The 18,821-nt window shown below is 36.3% G+C and overlaps 1 protein-coding gene across 2 annotated transcripts; it reads right to left on the bottom strand.

Moving 5' to 3' along the window:
- Positions 1-10,399: 10,399 nt before the first annotated feature.
- On the bottom strand, positions 10,400-18,064 carry cfap144 (cilia and flagella associated protein 144). Of its 2 annotated transcripts, none has more exons than XM_079629061.1 (4): positions 17,840-18,064; positions 17,701-17,760; positions 17,049-17,152; positions 10,400-11,183 (listed from the first exon to the last, which is right to left on the bottom strand). In XM_079629061.1, exons 1-4 carry the CDS (start codon positions 17,967-17,969, stop codon positions 11,139-11,141), a joined length of 339 nt encoding a protein of 112 aa, XP_079485187.1. In that variant the 5' UTR covers positions 17,970-18,064; the 3' UTR covers positions 10,400-11,138. The 2 variants fall into 2 exon arrangements, with proteins under 2 accessions (XP_079485187.1, XP_079485186.1); XM_079629060.1 differs by lacking the exon at positions 10,400-11,183 and adding an exon at positions 13,369-14,581.
- Between the last annotated feature and the right edge of the window lie 757 nt (positions 18,065-18,821).

Below are 18,821 nucleotides of genomic sequence, written 5' to 3'. Positions count from 1 at the left end.
GGAAACCCTAGCATGACCAGTGCTTATGAATAGATCATTCAGGGTAGTCTACTGATAGAATTGTGTTATTGAGATGGTAGTTTTCACAGTCATTTGTAACAGTCGTTGTATAAATCTATTAAAAACTAAAGATTATTTTTTAATTGACTTCAATTTTAATTTCAGTTAACTTTGTGATATAGCCTATACTTAAAGTAGTCCAGATATTAAAGGGATAGTTCACTTTGAAATTACATTTTGGTATGTTTTAGCTTACCTGAAGTGCATTCAAGATGTAGGGCCTAGGTGTCTTTGTCTCCGCAGTAGTTTCAATTTTTACATTTTTAGGTCAAACCGTTCTTGTCTGTCAGTCAATGCAGGTATATAGGTACTGTCTCCAAAAGCATGTTGAGATGTCTCTAATAGCATGCAGAAAAAAGTCCAAATTAAAAAATTCCCCATCGTAAGTGCACATTGATGGCCTAAGACAAGAAACAAGCGGTTTGTGTGATAAACCGAACAGTATTTATATCGTTTTTATCTCTTTTACACAACCACGTCCATCTGATCTGTTTACTTAGTCTGCGCAAGCGACGTAAAGCGCCGGAATGCTCCGGAAGTGGTCTCCCAGATGAGTTCGCGCGAGCTTACGTAAATGTAGTTTTTTTTACATCGGTTTAAACATCCCATATAAGCGCAAACTAGTACCATTTCTATTAGCCGTCCTACCTACGATCTCTGTTCTGTGCATAGGTTCTGGTGTAAACAATGCGTGACTTACACGCGCGAGAGATCACTTCCGGAGCCTTGTGGCGCTTTACGAATCAGATGGACATAAATGCTGTTCGTTTTATCACACAAACCGCTTGTTTCGTGTCTTAGGCCATCAATGTGCACTTACGATGGGGAATTTTTTAATTTGGACTTTTCTCTGCATGCTATTAGAGACATCTCTGCATGCTTTGGGAGACAGTACCTATATACCTGCATTATATGACTGACAGACAAGAACAGTTTGACCTAAAAATATACAAATTTAAACTACTGCGGAGACAAAGACACCTACATCTTGGATGCACTTCAGGTAAGTTAAAACATACCAAAATTTAATTTCAAAGTGAACTATCCCTTTAATGCGAAAACAGGACCGATCGATCGTAGAAAAAATTACGTGGGGTAAAAATGGGTGGTCAGTGGTGCGAAAAAATTAGAACTTTGTTAGATGCTGAGAAAGCAATTTAAAGTAGTAATTGCCTTTTATAATTACATTAACATACACATTTTAATTTGCAATTCATCTGTTCTCAGTATGATTAGGAATTAATCCAACTGATCTTGGATTGAACAGCAAATTATTTGATAGGCTAGAGGCCTATAGATTTTCTGCTTTTTAATTGTTAATTTGTAAATTATAAACATCTAAATTACATGGCCATTTTTTGTGACAATTTATCTGATAATAGCAATTATTTACTATCTATGTTTGTGTGTGTGTGTGTGTGTGTGTGTGTGTGTGTGTGTGTGTGTGTGTGTGTGTGTGTGTGTGTGTGTGAGAGAGTCACATAAACTAAATGGTCAATTCTCATGTTCCATTAACATTTGTACTAAATTTTTTAAGCTCTAGTTTATCTTACTCATGATAATTTTTTTTTTAACTTATTCATATGTAAGGATTATTCATTTCAATTTGAAGGAATTGTACTATTAATTGAAAAGCATAATTTTTTTTAGTGCAATATTAGTATTGCTTCAGGAAAAACAATACAATAAAATAACTCAAATAATAACTTTCATCCTCCCCAAGGTTGGCCCAGGTAGCACTAAATATTGCTTATCTGAAAATGGTGACACCCAGTGGTTCAGTAAGGTGACACATTACACAAGCATCAGTCAATAGGGCAAGATCACAAACTACAGAAGTCTGATTTCCCAGAAAATTTGCAATGAACAGACACATCGGGGAATGTCTTCCTCCCTGTGCATCTAAGGTGTTACCCTGCGTTTAATGACAACTGGTGTCTCAGTACAGACAGAAAAGTGCACCAATTTGGGTGTCTTCTTGAATCATTAGTCCCTTATTAGAGTAATATAGTGCATGTTTGACAAACCATGTTATTTTTTTGTTTGTCAATCAGAGGTGTCCTATTGCACATATGCAAAACATATTGCAACATATTGCAGCTCTCTCTCTTAGGACACTAAAATGTTCCTTCTTTATCTTGTGACAGATGTTAGCTTCGCCACCTCATGCTGCCTGATGCACTGGTCTTTTGGATCTTTGATGTTGTCCCTTAGTCTCTTGGGCTCTTGGGATGAAGCTTACATATTTATGAAGGTCATTCATGAACCTGTGCACTATAGTCTCTCTTCATCACGCTCCTGTCAAGGGAAGGTAAAGATACACACACACACACACACACTTTGTGCATCATCATAGGTGACGTGAAGTTTTGAGTGATGTTCTGCTCTTGGTGAGCATTTCTGTTGTGGAAAGAGTCCAGTTCTTGCTTCATCCACCCAGAGGAAAGCAGCCCAAGCATCGATCTTTTTCTTCAGCCATTAGTGCTGATCTATTCCCCCTCTGCCTCATCCCGGGTTCATTTGTATTCTAATTGCCAGGCCTTGAAGTGACATGCGTACCGTACAAGGCTGTTTTCTGTCAATTCCATGCCAATATACGAGTGTAGTGCTGTCTTCAGCTGCTTTGATGTTAAATGTGGCATTTGAGGCTTACGGAGGTCACATATATTTGTGTATATAATGTTGTGCATGGTGTTCAGTAGGACATGAGTTAAGATTGAAATTGGACAAAATCACTTTTTTTTCCTATATGTGTGTTCACAATTATACTATATATATTGAAAGCATTACAGGCCAATTCTTTGCCCAATCGCTCCAAACGCTTACGTTTATTGATTTTTTTCTCTCTCTGAACATTGCTTCGTTAATTTAGATGATGTAAATATGTTACCAAGGTAACATCGTCTAGCTGGTTAACATACAATATTTTTGTTGAAATTAAAAGGGTGAAATTGCTTGTCTTAGAAGCATCAGTTAGTATAGATTGAAAATTATTTAACTATACAAAAATTGTGTCTTGACTGTGAAAGATCATGACAGGTCAAGTAATAATCTGAACTATTTGGCGAAACTGGGCCACCCAGAAGAAACACTTATTGTTGTGCCCTTTATGTTTTAGAAATGATCAATTATAGTCCATTACTTTGGATTTCTGTCTTTGATAACTGGCCTAATTTCATAGCCAATTATGTTTGTAGCTTTCTTCACTCAATCCAATTTCCACCCAAAGATGATAAAGCCCAGTCAAAGTCTGTGACATTTAAAAGACAAAGTAAATTCTCAATTTTGCCTATAGTGACAACATCAACCAGGAAGTTATTTTGATTAAAGATTACAAGGGCACATTCATAAAAAAAAAATGGTGTTAGTCATTTCTAATAAATACTGCAATATAAATAAAAAATAATATTATTGTCAATTTTCAGAACACACTGATATATTTGAATGGCCATCAATGGTGAAAGATGCTTTTTACAGCCAGATGTGGCAGTTATGGCATCCTATCAGCAGTGGCTAACCTTGACCCCTTGGTCTGAGTAAACGAAGGAATACTCATCTGTCCTAAGTGGCAAAGTTCACAGAATGAAAAAAGTACAGAAATCTCTTTTATTTTAAAACATCAAGGAAAATCGAATTGACCTTTAACACATTCACGATGATAAATGATCATCTTTAAAATCTCTGTGTCAATCCTCAGGCTGGTCTGTATCTCAGCTGATGTACTGTATGTCCTGAATCTGTCTTTCTTCTTTCTCCTCCATCTGCCCCTTTAACAACTCAAACCTGGATACGTGGTCTTCCCGGCAGTGTGTTTGTTTGTGCGTGTGAGAGAGAGAGTAAAGGGCTGTGAGAAAGACTGCATGCCCCATTACTGCGCAAAGCCCGTAGGGGACGGGGATGAAGAAAAGAAAATGATGATAATATTGAAGGTAAAGGAAGAAAAAAAGAAACAACAACGCAAGCAGAAAACTAGAAGGATAAAGAAAAAAGTGAAGAAATTGGAAAGCGTGTGGAAAAAAAAGCCCAATATAGACAGAGGCAAATCAAACACTGTCAGAGGGTAGAGTTCATATTGAGGACAGTTCATCCATAAACTGGACACTCTTTAAATCCTCATGCTTTTCACTGAAGCCACATCTCGAAGTCTAAGACATCCTCCTTCATGCAGACTGGTATCACTTGCATCAAGGGATAATAAGGTAACATTTTCAGGAGCTGGAGAGTAAAATAACAGTGATTATAGCCCGGCTTTCATCACTCTGTCTTTCATCCCGTCACTCTCTCTAGCCCCTCCGGATTTATGGAAACCGACGTCGCATTTCCTTCGCGATTGTGGTGATGTCCTCGGCGAAATGCCAGCGTTCTCTTGATTAATCTCCCTGCTCTGTTCCAATCAGTGTCACAGTGGGAGGGAAATGCCATGTGTTTTAAATGGCCAGCTTTCGTACACGGGCCGGTTTTATGAGCTTGGCCTCCCGCGGACTTGCACAAACACTCTTTCCTGTCGGTGAGACAGCTTGGGTGTGAAAAACAAAAACGACGACAGAAGATTGCAAGGTAGATGGCAGCAGCCTGTCAAACAGGTCCTTCTAATAAACGCATGTTGACCATTTCTTGCACTTTTAACCAGGTTTGACATTCTGAATTTATTCAATATGTTAAAACATGTCCACGTTTGACGTTCCAATGAACTTTTCTCCTATCCATTTGTTGGTGTCAGGTCAAAGTAACTACTTGTTTCTTTAAAAGAGGGTCATGCAGAATACTACAAAGGAATTGTTCATCCAAAAATAATTTAATCAAGTTACTCAATTACTCAAGTTGTTCCACACCTGTATTATTTTTTTTCTTCCACTGAACATGAAAGACATTTTGAAGATTAGATATTTGTATTGTAATAATATACAGGTGCTGGTCATATAATTAGAATATCATGAAAAAGTTTATTTAATTCAGTAATTCCATTCAAAAAGTGAAACTTGTATATTATATTCATTCATTACACACAGACTGATATATTTCACATTTATTTATTTTAATTTTGATGATTATAACTGACAACTAATGAAAATCCCAAATTCAGTATCAGTATACTTACAAATACAAAAAAAAAGGATTTTTATTGAAAAGTATGAACATGAAAAGTATGAGCATGTACAGCACTCAATACTTAGTTGCGGCTCCTTTTGCCTGAATTACTGCAGCAATGCGGCGTGGCATGGAGCCGGTCAGTCTGTGGCACTGCTCAGGTGTTATGAGAGCCCAGGTTGCTCTGATAGTGGCCTTCAGCTCTTCTGCACTCTTCACAATACCCAATATATTTTCTATAGGGTTAAGTTTGCTGGCCAATTAAGAACAGGGATACCATGGTCCTTAAACCAGGTACTGGTAGCTTTGGCACTGTGTGCAGGTGCCAAGTCCTGTTAGAAAATGAAATCTGCATCTCCATAAAGTTGGTCAGCAGCAGGAAGCATGAAGTGCTCTAAAACTTCCTGGTAGACGGCTGCGTTGACCTTTGACCTCAGAAAACACAGTGGACCAACACCAGCATATGACATGGCACCCCAAACCATCACTGAGTGTGGAAACCTTACACTGGACTTCAAGCAACGTGGATTCTGTGCCTCTCCTCTCCTCCTCCAGACTCTGGGACCTTGATTTCCAAATGAGATGCAAAATTTGCTCTCATCAGAAAAGAGGAATTTGGTCCACTGTGCTTTATTAAACCCAGAGTCGACGCAGCCGTCTACCAGGACATTTTCAGAGCACTTCATGCTTCCTTCATTTTCCTGCAGGATTTGCACCTGCACACACTGCCAAAAGAACCAAAACCTGGTTCAATGACCATGGTATTACTGTGTAATTACAGTGGGATTCATGTAATATTCTAATTTTCTGGGATTTTGATTTCGTGGGTTTCATAATCTGTAAGCCATAATCATCAGAATTATAACAAATAAAGGCTTGAAATATCTCACTTTGCATGTAATGAGTCTATATAATATAGTTTCACCTTTTAAGTTGAATTCTTGAAATAAATCAACTTTTTGATGATATTCTAATTATATGACCAGCATGGTTTTTACTGTTTTTAAGCTTTAAAAAAAAACCTGCAGACCTAGCGAGCATAAAACTATTTTAAAAAACATTATAAAAAAAATAAGAAAGAAGATCCTCACATGAATATCGGCCAAAAAGCTCACAAAATGTATTTTCCAGAGGCCACAAATAAAGTGCCAGAGTTGCAAAAAAGTGCATGCACTCCGTCACTTTATTTGTGGCCTCTGGAAAATAAATTTTGTGAGCTTTTTGGCCGATGTTCGTGTGCGGATCTTCTTTCTTATTTTTTGTATTACTTTTTGGATCTACGCACCGCAAGAAGATATCACACATCAGGTTGGGACTAATGTTTGGCGCTACGCTGGTCCATCTCTTTGTTTCAAAAACATTGTAAAATCTTACCGACCCCAAACTTTTGAACAATTTCATATTAAGATGCTATTATTATATCATGATCCAATTATAATTTCTTTAAAATAAAAATATTTTTTACCCTAAAAATGTATCAATCATGTCCACAATCCCTCCGTGTGTGACTACGAATAATACTTTTCTACAATGGCATAACTGAAAACCCTGCTGCGTGTCAGTATAACTCCCAAGATCACTGTTGACATCATTAAAAAAATACTGAAAAAACTGAGCGCCAGGAAAAATAAAAAAATTACAATTTAAGAAATTATAACATCAATAACATTTTTAATCTCCATAAGAATCGATTATCCAACTAACATCTTGCCAACTAAGTAAAAGTCAACTAATGAAGAAGAATCTAATGGCCTAACATGACCTTTGAAGTCTTTTGAGTGCTATATCTCTGGTGAAAGTCCATCAATGTGTTTAGTTTGCCTTCATAAAATAGGTTCCCAGGCCAGTCATGAGCCTTCGTCAGTGCTGACTCATCAACTAGCACAGCTGCGCCAGCGGAACATGGTAACTCAACACACCAATCTGCCCAAACACATGCAACGAAGGAAAAAAGAAACATAAATTGGTCCCTCAACTGACAGCACTGGGTCTTTGTTATTTCAGAAAGATGTCTTCACCCCGCAGCAAACATGCATTTCGTTTCTGATGAGACAACAAGTCCTGTGTTACTACAGAGCTTAGCCATGATGTTTGCTTCTGCTTGCTGGTGAAGACATTCCATGCAAAACCAATCAACAGAAGACAGCCTTTATCCAAACTCCATGCTACAGAGTCCATATATTATTCCAACAGAAACAGTTAACAGTAGAAAAGAAGGCCGATTATTAGCTAACATTTGTATGTATCAGGAACGCATTCCGCATTGCTTTTAAGTTATGGAAGGTATAATGTTTTTTTCCAAAAGTTCTGTGAACTTTCGAAACGTCCAGTTTTTATACATGATTATACCGTACAAACATGCTAAAAACATTAGTAGAATGTTCCCAGCTTACAATTTTGTGTTTAAAGTCACCCTGAAATCAGAATGGACAATTATTGTTTTTTTTTATTAGAATATTGCAGTATTTATGATAAATTATTTATCCATGCACATTATCTTGTTTTAAATTCATGCCTTGGTAATCTTTAATCAAAATAACTTCCCATCTCACTTGCAGTGACATCTCTTCTCTAATGATGTGTTTTGTAGAACATCCTGTCATCTGACATATATAGCAAACTACAACAATCCAACGATCCAATTAATTCCCGATGGACAAAATCAAGTCCAGCCCTACATTTTTTTTCTTGTTCGAGAAGTCATTTTACTCAGATATGTAACAACAATGAAAAAAAGACTATCGCAAATTCAGTTTCAAGCTGACATTAAAGAATGTTTTCGGTTCCAAAGTTATGGAAATATTACTTCCGTATAGGCCTATGTTCAAATTCCGGAAGTTCAAAACGTCAATTTTATAAATGTTTTATGAACATTTTTTAGTTACACAAACCTAAACCTAGTTAGCAAAATGTTAGCAGAATGTTCCTTTTTATGTTCTAAGAACTATAGCATTCCCAGAGGATGATTCAAGACATAAGGCTGCAATTGCGAGTTAGGTTTGCTAAGGGAAAGGTAATGGATTAGAATAGTCCTTTTTTAACAGCATAATAACCCTCGAAAGCTGGACTTCAGTTCAGGCACCAGTTTAGTGTGTGATTCTGGCCCCAGATACAGCATATTAGCTTTCAGGTACAGTCAGCAACCCTCAAATTTGCAATTTCCGTCGAGACAGAGATGATGCCATAGAGCCTGACTCTGTCAGTGCTTGCTGACCAAAGTCACGTAAGATGAACTAATCATCCCAGACACGATCTGATGATTCTCAGCCTGACTGTGTTCATAACTGTAGTGGGCTGTGGGGATCTGTGTCGGATGCTCAGAGGCACAGATACACATCAGAATACAGAAGCATGCCAGCTTTTAAGGCATTTGTATTATAAGAAAAAAGCTGCTCAACCTGCTGTGTAAAAACACCCTGTGGTATAAGGTTGTATTGTTGTAAAACAACAAATGCCCCAGTGTGTAAATCTCCGATTTGATATGTTGAAAGATAGGCCTATGCATTTTTTCCTCTGTCATCATATTTCTCATATCAACAACACAGTCCCAAAGCAAAACCTTGTGAGAATGCTGTGATGTTTGAAACCAGTAGTAACTGAATCTAAGTCTATGCCACACTTCAAGCTGTGAGAACATTTTTCTTAACACATACACGTAAATGTTTCATTGACACTACAGCTGATTCATTATTTAAGACCAAGGCAGATAAAAGAGAAATGTGGCTTAGTAGGGATCAACTGGAGGGTCGTGACTCGTGAGAAAATGGACAGCAGGGAAAAACAATGCTGAATGCACATACTATATAATACATGAGTTTTCAAACTTGACGATACTCTAGTACCTGATGATATTCACATTTGGCCAGCAAGAGAGAAATATCATTTTATATCAATATCATATCAGTCGATGTAGTTACAACCAGCAGGGGGGTAACATACAGTAAGACATCCCCTGACCCCTTGTGATAGTGGAGAAGGATTTTTATAATTCTATTACTTTACATCCACTTTTTTTCCTAACGAGCCTACTGAGTTTTACATTATGTGAGGCACTTACGGTATGAGGAAGTTCCACTCAAAAAGTCTGAAACAAATCATCCTTATCCATCAGTTTGACTGAATGAACTGTAACATTTTCTTCATGTTCTCATGTTCAGACTTCAAGAGAATAAAGTATGCTTGGTATTTTAATGTGACACGGTAACAAGAATATCTATGGCAAGACCTTTTTTCAGTCTGCTGCGTTCTTTCCTCCTGATTATTTTCTTTTTTCCTTTGTATTCCGCTGTAACAGTATGAAAAAGACAACATATACTGCACATTTGTGGTCTGTTCCCGATTTATTTTACGAAATAACCCATGAATAATTCACTGGAATGCACAAAGTATCGCTTGTTTTTCTCCCCAAATCCTCACGTCTCTTTCCAGGTTTGTTTTCACACGGATGCTTTAAAATGTAATTGTCTCCCCTTTTCACTTCTAATCCCTATTAGCAGTGTTTATTGGAATGTTTCTAAATCCAGGAAATACAATATTGTCTGTCAGAATTATGGAAACCACTTTGAAATATTATCTCTTAATGTTCCAGTTAATTAACATTATTAATTAAGGCAACGAGTTATACAGACATTCGCCTATCCTATTACTAGTGATATATAACGCATCCGTAATATTGCTGCGGAAATAATTGGGGGTTATCCAGTCTGTGGCAGTAATTTGTTAATGCTTTTACACTTTTAAATGTCCTTTTAATGATGGTTGAAGGCTTAGTAGAATAATGTCATCTCATTGTACCCAGTTTTTGAAAATGCTTATTATTGAGCAAACTTTTCGCAGATTGTTTAAAGTTTCACAGACGTTATCCCATAATTCAGCAAAGCATCATAGGCCTGGGGTCACCAAGGCTGCATTTATTTGAACACAAATACAATAAAAACAGTAATTCTCCTGAATAGTATTACAGTTTAAAGTAACTGTTTTATTTTAATATATTTTAAAATGTAATTTATTCCTGTGATGGCAAAATTTAATTTTCGGCAGCCATTACTCCAGTCTTCAGTGTCACATGATCATTTAGAAATCATTATAATATGCTGATTTGGAGCTCAAGAAACATTTCTTATTATGAAAACAGTCAATGTTGAAAACAGTTGTGCTGCCTTATATGTTTGTGGAAACTGATATACATTTGTTTTTCAGTATGAGAAAATCAGACACGAAAGAGAGCTGGATCCAAATGCAGTGTGTTTAATAAATCAGGTAAAGGTTTTTTTTTTTTAAAAACTCGAAAGAAACAAGAAATCCAAAAAACAGAATTGAGGACACATGACAATACATTCATATGGAAGACCAGAAAAAAAGAACACAAAAAACACTGGGGATTAAATACACAGGGGGTAACAATCTAACACATCAAACTTGGAAACAATCAAGACTAGTGAACAGTGGGCAAGCAAACATGGCACAAGGAACAGGAAACACTACAGCATAAGTCCAGGGGCAAACACAGGGAACATAAGTGCGTTCACACCATGTCGTAATTACTGCAATTCTGAGATTTCAACTTGTAAAAAGCGTTCACTTCCCCGTAAAGCTTGTAATTACAACTTGTAAGCTAATACTTGTACCATGTGACCGCTACAGATTCATTTAGACGTTGATAATGTTGCCATAGAAACACATAATTCCCACTCAAAGGACACATCTCAGAGTAAAACGTCACATGTTGTCATCTCGAAATTATGGTAATTACGACATGGCGTGAAAGCAGCACACGTAACATCTGGCCATATCTATTCAGTAAAATCACTATTTTTTAATTCCCTGATATTTCCAGGTTTTTGGATTTGTTGTATTTTTCTGTGGAACACTAAATCCAATAGGAAGGCCTGCTTTTACTGTATGGAACATTTAAATAATTGCATCACTCACTCACTAACAATTCAGTCGCTGTACTACAAAATATGTGCTGCATACCTGCTAAAAGCAGTTTAACATGCTGCCGGTGTTCGCAGTTGGCGATCTAATGTGATACACTTAGATGCACACAAGCAGAGGGAAAAAAAAGAACAAGAAAAGAGTGATAAAAATGAGTTTGTTGTGTGTTCACTGAAGTGCTACACAGTGTAGGCCCTAGTGGCTACAGATGAAAGCAGTGTTAGCACTCAATCGTCTCTACACACAATAAATCACATCAAATCCAGCAAATGCGTTGCCAACAAGGGGCAAAAGAACTTTTCTGATCATTAGGATCAGAATAAGTAAAAAACTAGGAAGAATTCTAATTAACCTTTTAAGACCTTATTGAGCATTTCGAAGCTGCAGTGAAATACATTTCCTTTTTCAGATACAGCTTATTGGTGCTGACTTGAGATATCAATTTAAACAGTCACCCCCTCCTACCCTTTGCTGACAAATTGAATGTGGCTGATGTGACTAATCAAAGGAAATGTTAAGACCTAAACAGTCTCGTCTCTCATCTTGATGCTGAGTGGACTCTTTAACTCCTTACAGGTTCAATTTGTTTGATTATCTTAATATAAAAAAAAATATGAAAAACTTTGAAGGTATAGAAGCTAATTTAACGTGACATCATTTTTGGATATTGTTTTGATATAGGACATATATAGAGTTGTGTATGTTCATGTCACACAAAAAAAGATGAATTAATATAGTAGTATAGTAGTATGTGTCACATTATACTGTTAAATATATGGTTTCAAACCAACAATCTGTAAGGTTACTTTAAGGTTCTGGAGGGCTGTACACAGGACAAGGAAAACTCTAATTGTAAGTAATGCTCACCTCAGCTAAAGGCTAATGAACACTAATAAGATCACCAATTATTAGCCATTCATTGGAGAGGAAAGAAGTTTTGATGACTCAGATAAGGATTATTTAGAGACTATAATCGAATGAGACTTTTGGCTAGAATGTAGGTGTCTTAAAGAGAAGGTCTTGTATGATCAATAACCAAATTACACAGTGCAAAAGAATAATATAATATAATATAAAAATTACAGTTTTTCTCAGTCGTTTTGGTGCATTTCTCAGATCACAACTGAAATTCTCAAAACTACTTGTTCAACCTCCACATCATAAAAGCAATTTCTCATTATTTTGATTGAACAAATCGTCCCCTTGGAATTATAAGGTTCTATCTGACATTTTTGTCAAAATTTAGTTATTCACATATTCTTATTCTGTGACAACTTATTTACATTATGTGATGTTGTTTTTTAACTTGTGTATATAAAAAGGTTCTTTCTACACAGTCGAAGGGAATGCAAAAACTTTAAAGCTCAATACCTCAAAACCAGTCAGAATGCAGATAGAACCTTATAATTCCAAGGTGGCGAAATTGCAAATGCTTTGCTACATTAATGTGCAATTGACCCAATAGGCCAAGATTGCAGACATGTTTCTGATGAAACAAGGGCCACTATGTGGACCATGTTCTCAGTCATGACCTTATGGCCGAAGCGGGTCGAAAAGGTACAACCGAATGTTGGGAGCACAACTGTGTCCTCAATCATTCAAACGTCTGTAGACAAAACAGGTATGCAATGTTCACTATACTTGTGACAATCAGCGGCTGGAGTGCCCGCTTGAGCCACTGGGGGGCACTCCTTCTCTATTTTTCATTACTACTTTTGGTTTGATTTGGACTGATTATGCTTTATGTCTCTCACCTGGTTTTGATTGTGCTTGTTAGCTTCTATGATTTAAGCCTTGGTTTTCCTTGGTCTCTTTGCTAAGTGTTGTTAGTGTCATACTGCAAACTGAGCATTTTCCTAGTTCCTAGTTTCTTCGTGTTTCACAGTTCCCGGACTCTCTGCCTGTATCTAGTTTACCCGTTTGCCTTGCCCTTGTATTGTACTTCTGCTGTATTGGACTGCTTACCTGGACTCTGACCCTCTGCCTGTGTACTCGGTGTGTATTCTGGATCATCCTTTATTAAAGCCTGCATTTGGATCACCACTGTCTGTTCCACGTGCAGTTTCATGACAATACTGTAATACTTACGGTGATGCTATATTTAGTCCACTTGCATTTTACATTATACACTAAATATACTTTATAGAGACATCATGTAACACACACATACATATATACAGTATGTATGTATATATATATATATATATATATATATATATATATATACATACATACAATATGCATACATGCGCACACATATTGTATGTATATCTCTGTGTGTGTTACATTTTGTCTCTATAAAGTACAATATATGAATTAAGTGGACTACTGAAATATAGCATTGTTTGTTGCATAATTTGTTGACAGAGCAACAGTAAACATTTTACTGAATCCTGTCCATCAATATCTCACATTTTCGATCATTGTCATCAAAATCGTAGCCATAGTTTACATCTGAAAATACTGACAGAGTACACTGTTATATTGACAACATGACTGAGCATTTTGACTATCTTGTTTTTGAACAATGAAACAACGACTTGTCATTCTGATGGCACTGATATGTTCATTGACATAAATACTTACGTTTGAGAGATGAACTAAGGATTTTAAGTTACAGGTTTTTGCAGGTAATCCATTGTGTGGTGCTGTTTGTACAAATTGTTTTGAGAAATGCACTTATTGGTTTGGAAATCTTAAGAATGATTCAAGAAATGTGCTAAAGCGACTGAGGAAAAACTAATATGTTTAGATAAAACATTCAACTTATTAAGCACTTAATCAAACATTAACTACTGCTTTAGGTTTTCAAATCTCTTGAAACATTATCTCAAAATATATTTTACAACACACTGAGCATTGAGAAAGAAGCAACACAAATATTACTGTATCTTTATATAAAGGACTGTATTTCTTTTGGGGGAAGTAATGTAATAAATCTTGACCTGAGTGGGCGATACTTTGTGTAATATGCTCCAATAGCCAGTGGATTGTGGTCACAGTTATGGATTTTTCTTGTGAAAAAGGAAAATCCTGTTTCTGTATAATATGACATTATCTAAGATCGATTAGTTATGAACTAATCTCTTTTGCTTACTATGCAGAGATTCTGCTAGACAGGAGCAGTTACATTCATGGTGATGAATGGTGGCCATTTGACCCACTTTTACATATCTCCAGATACACGACTGAAATTCTAATCACCCCGGCTGTGTCTTAAAATCGAATGACCTGCCTTGCTAGATGGTAAGAGAACACATTAGTACTTGTACATTTAGTGTTTATTGTGATAACAAAGAATGTTCACTTTGTAGTGCTGATGCTATCCAGACTTGTTTCTGCATTAGTGCTATATGGCATCAGGAAAATATAGCCTAAACTGTCATCCCAAATTTTTTGTTTGCTCCTTCAACCGCCAGGCAGCATCCATGTATTTAGTGATTTCAGAGTTCTGCCGTGGAAAGTTTAATCTTCTGTCACTGCGATCTGAGACAATCTGAAGTTTTGCACAAAAAGAGCTGATTAGTAGGACGATTATGAAAGATGTTTTCAATTTTATACTGTACAGCTGATTAAAGTACATACATACTGTAATATTGGATACTATAATATGCAAATTGGGAGTAAATCCACTATGGGGTTTGCAAATGTAAAATAAAGTCAATTACAAAAAAAAAAAAAAACTGGTTACACTTTAGATTAGGGTCCAGGTCCACTTCTAACTAACTATTACCTACAACTTTTGCCTCAAACTCCTAATTACTCCTTATTATTAATAGTTAGTAAAGGTAGTTGTTAAGTTTAGGTATTGGGTGGGATTAAGGGATGTAGAATAAGGTCATGCAGAATAAGGCAATATTATGTGCTTTCTAAATACTAATAAACAGTCAATACTAGTAATATGCATGCTAATAAGCAGCTAGTTTATGTAGTGAGAATTAGACCCTGAACTAAAGTGTTACCAAGTTTTTTTAGCAGTTAATTTTTTTAAATGTATAGCTTATAGTTTTTCTCAGTCGCTTTGGTGCATTTCTCACATCACTATTTACATTTGCACAACAGTTAGTTCAACCTCCACAACATTTAGTCATTTATGCACATCATAGTAGCAGTTTCTCATTCCTTCGAACAAATTGCAAATGCTTTTGGACATGCATCAATTGCTTTCATACAACTCTCTGCTGTTTTATAACATTATCATTTGCTTATGTCATGTCAGTCAAAATTAACTATACTTGTGAATGCTGAATAGTCATTCCATATAAAACTAATAGTCCTCCTTTCATTGATTGAGTCATTACATACAAAAATGTTGAACTAGTTGTCAAAATCTGTCAAGCAAATTTTACACATTTTTTTAAATCATTTTTGAAAATGTCTCCTAAATTGAACAATTTATCTTAGGTGAATCTCAACTTTCACTGATGCAAAGGGGTGTGTGAAGCATTAGTTGCAACCAATGATAAGCCACTTCTCTACAATCACTGTCAGAGCTGAATCCCATAAACCCCCACTTTACAAGCATATATGAACCAAGCAGGACATAGTGTGTACCATTTCTGTGGCAGAATTGGAAGGCCAGCCTCGTGGAAGAGGGCTGAGGGTGCGGGTGCAGGACGGGGACGGGGAAGGGGAAGAAGAGGCCAAGTACATAGGTGGATCCCTGATGAAATCAGGGGTACAATTGTGGATCAATTGTGGTACAAATGTTAGGGGTACAACAGGGGTACAAATGTTGTCAACCACGGCCTCACAATGAAACATCTGCTGACTTTGTTAGACACTCTTTACAGGGACATAATCCCTGAGAATGAGAGGGGTCTAACTGGAGACCATCTGAGCAAGCATGTTGTTGTTTTGGATTGCATTGCAAGAGATGATATTCGCTGTGATGCAGATGAAATTATGTGGCCAGACAGAGGAACGTCTGGATGTAACTATGTATGTTGTATGTTCAGTTCCAATATGTACAGCAATATTGTTTACAGTTGTGCACAGCTCTACCCAAAGGGAGTTTATGTTTGTTGTAAATAAGGGTGTTTTTTTTCTTTCGCACAATGCTGTGAACAAATTAGAATTGCAAAGAGCATATGCAGTAAAAATGTGAAACATTCAGTGTCTTGTAGTTACCTCACTAAATACAGTAATGTGTAACTTTACTGTATTTTTCAAATGGCTGTGCAAATAGTATATAGTGCTGTCTTGAGCATTTTCAGGTAGTGTCACCAATATCTGACTTTTTTGCATTGAAAAACATTTACAGAGTTAACTGTCATAATGAAAACATGACAAAGCCATTTGACTATCTTGTTCATAAGCAATGGTGTCAAGACTTTCTTGATGACACTGACACTTTCATTGAAATGAATACTTGCTTTTGAGGAATGAGCTATCCATTTTGAGCAAGTGACACGCTTTTGCAGGTTATCAACTAGGTTTTGCAGTTTGTACTAATTGTTTTGAGAACTGCATTAACTGTTGTGCAAATGTAAATAGTGATGTGAGAAATGCACCAAAGCGACTGAGAAAAACTGTAATAAACAAATAGGTAACACTTTACAATCAAGTCCCATTTGTTAATGTTAGTTACCGGTAAATATGAACTAACAATGAGCAATACATTTGTAACAGTATTTATTAATCTTTGTTAACGTTAGTTAATATAAATACCGGTACAACTGTTCAGTGTTAGTTCGTGTTAGCTTAGGTCTATTAAATAATATCAACACATTGAGTCATGTTAACAAATGTGTGAACTAATGTTAACAAATGGAACTATACTTAAAGTGTTACCAATAAATAAATCTAAATTGTATCCTAGATGTTAATATAAAATCTAAATATCTTGAGCTAAACAATTAGCTAGAGAACATTAATGACTATTTTTAGATAGATAGATAGATAGATAGATAGATAGATAGATAGATAGATAGATAGATATGCCTAGATAGATAAAAACTTACTAGAGGAGTGGATATCCATCCTATCTCTTGTGCTTCAGTCTGAGGGTGTGAGTACTTTTTTGCTGGCTCCAGACGGGCCCCGTGTATCGCCTGGAGGAAAGCAGCTGTACAAAAATATTTTGTCAATACACTTTACATGCTACGTTTAGAATTTAAGTTTCACAAGTTCTTTTGCCGATATAATCTTTAAGATAAGGTTAAGCATATTTTGGCTTGCTGTCTTGCTGTCCAACTCGAGCTTAGATATCATATACCCCCCAGTGAGACTAGGCTACTAATGCTTGGATGATGAGTAGGCCTATGTATGGTAGCAAGATGCCTAAATTATATTGGTGGATTTGGGGAGGTGGAGGGATGCCAAAACAGCTGATGTCAGAGCAAGGTGAGCTGCAGCTTCTATACGGTTCATTGAAAGATTAGATGGGTTCACTCCTCCCGAAATTACGTGAACTTCACTTAGAGTTTAGAATTTAAATGACAGGGACAACCCGTATGTGAATGTATGGTTATATTTTGTGGCTCGCCTCTAACATAACCGTAGTTTTGGCGGCAACTAGGCTAACGTTACATTAACGTTAAATTCTGCTAACTTACGTCAAATGTAACTTAACAGTTGAAATCATAGACGGTAAAAAAAGGTTGAAATACTTACGGTCTTCCTCTTCCTTTCTGTAGGTGATGTTGGACATGGGTTTGTCAGTCAAAACGTGCACTGAAAAAACAAAGAGGCTCTTTTAAATATTTAGTCAAAGTTAACGTTAACCGAGAGACGTGTGAATCTCTGCACTCACGTTTCTTAAAGGGGTTGATGTTAAACTCCGTGTAAAGCTTCTGGGTTCTCAGCTCCTTCTTTATTGTCTCGACATGAATAGCATTCTGGTGAACTATGTCCACGGGCTCTTTTTCTTTAGGTTTTGCCATATTGACCAGTGTTATAAATTATTTTTCAGTTGCTAATGTTTGCTGGTATGATCACCGAATCACTTCTAGCAGCTCCCCTCTTCTCTAAGAATTGTGTTGCTTGGCAACCGTAAATAAAGCGCTAGAATGCTATAATATGTTTTCTTCACACGAGGGCGCTCAAAGCCCAGCAATTAGCTTGCAACAGAAGTTATTATATTACTCCAACAGGGACCAATCTACTTGTGATTAATGAATGAATGAATGAATGAATGAATGAATGAATGAATGAATGAATGAATGAATGAATGAATGAATAAAAAATTTTTTTTTATGTAAAGTGCTGTTTAATGTGCAAATTTTGTTGTGGTATAAGAACCAAATTTATCATATTTTGTAGAAAATCAATCAATCAATATTTGGCAAGGGAAATGTTCAAATGAAATACTCAGAAAAAATCCAAAAAATCCAAAATTATTATAATTTTTTTAATATTGGTATTAAAGTGTCCATCGTATGCACACTTTAGAATCTCGCCAGAAGTAGGCTATAGGTCATTCGGGCACTTTTTGCCTACTCTTTTATGAGTAGCCTACTGTGAATGTGGACATTTTTGTCACATACTGTTTTTCACCTAATAGGGCCTAGTAGGGATTTATGCGATTTCGGATGCAACCGAGGTGGTCGGAAGCCTTAGACTTAAACTACAAAAAATGGTGCAATTAGCATTTTGCTCTTTAATATTGTGTCTCTTGGGGGATTAAAATTCATTAGTACAGTCAAAAAGCTGGCGATTAATTTTGTTCTGCGCATCACAACCACATGTAATGTGTAACTTATTTTGTATTTATGTATATGTTTTACCTTTTTATT

Source organism: Phoxinus phoxinus (assembly GCF_949152265.1).
Source record: "Phoxinus phoxinus genome assembly, chromosome: 11".
NCBI lineage: Eukaryota > Metazoa > Chordata > Actinopteri > Cypriniformes > Leuciscidae > Phoxinus > Phoxinus phoxinus.
Note: the sequence above shows the minus strand (reverse complement) of the source record. Positions and strands in the feature narration are given on the sequence as shown.

What these genes read in the sequence shown, in the direction of transcription:
- cfap144 (XM_079629060.1), bottom strand. Translation starts at nt 17,969, where the DNA reads ATGGCAAAACCTAAAGAAAAAGAGCCCGTGGACATAGTTCACCAGAAT. An exon ending in CATCAACCCCTTTAAGAAAC is followed by an intron (nt 17,761 to 17,839) that starts GTGAGTGCAGAG and finishes TTGTTTTTTCAG; the next exon opens with TGCACGTTTTGACTGACAAA. An exon ending in GATGGATATCCACTCCTCTA is followed by an intron (nt 14,582 to 17,048) that starts GTAAGTTTTTAT and finishes GCAAAACTTCAG; the next exon opens with ATTGTCTCAGATCGCAGTGA.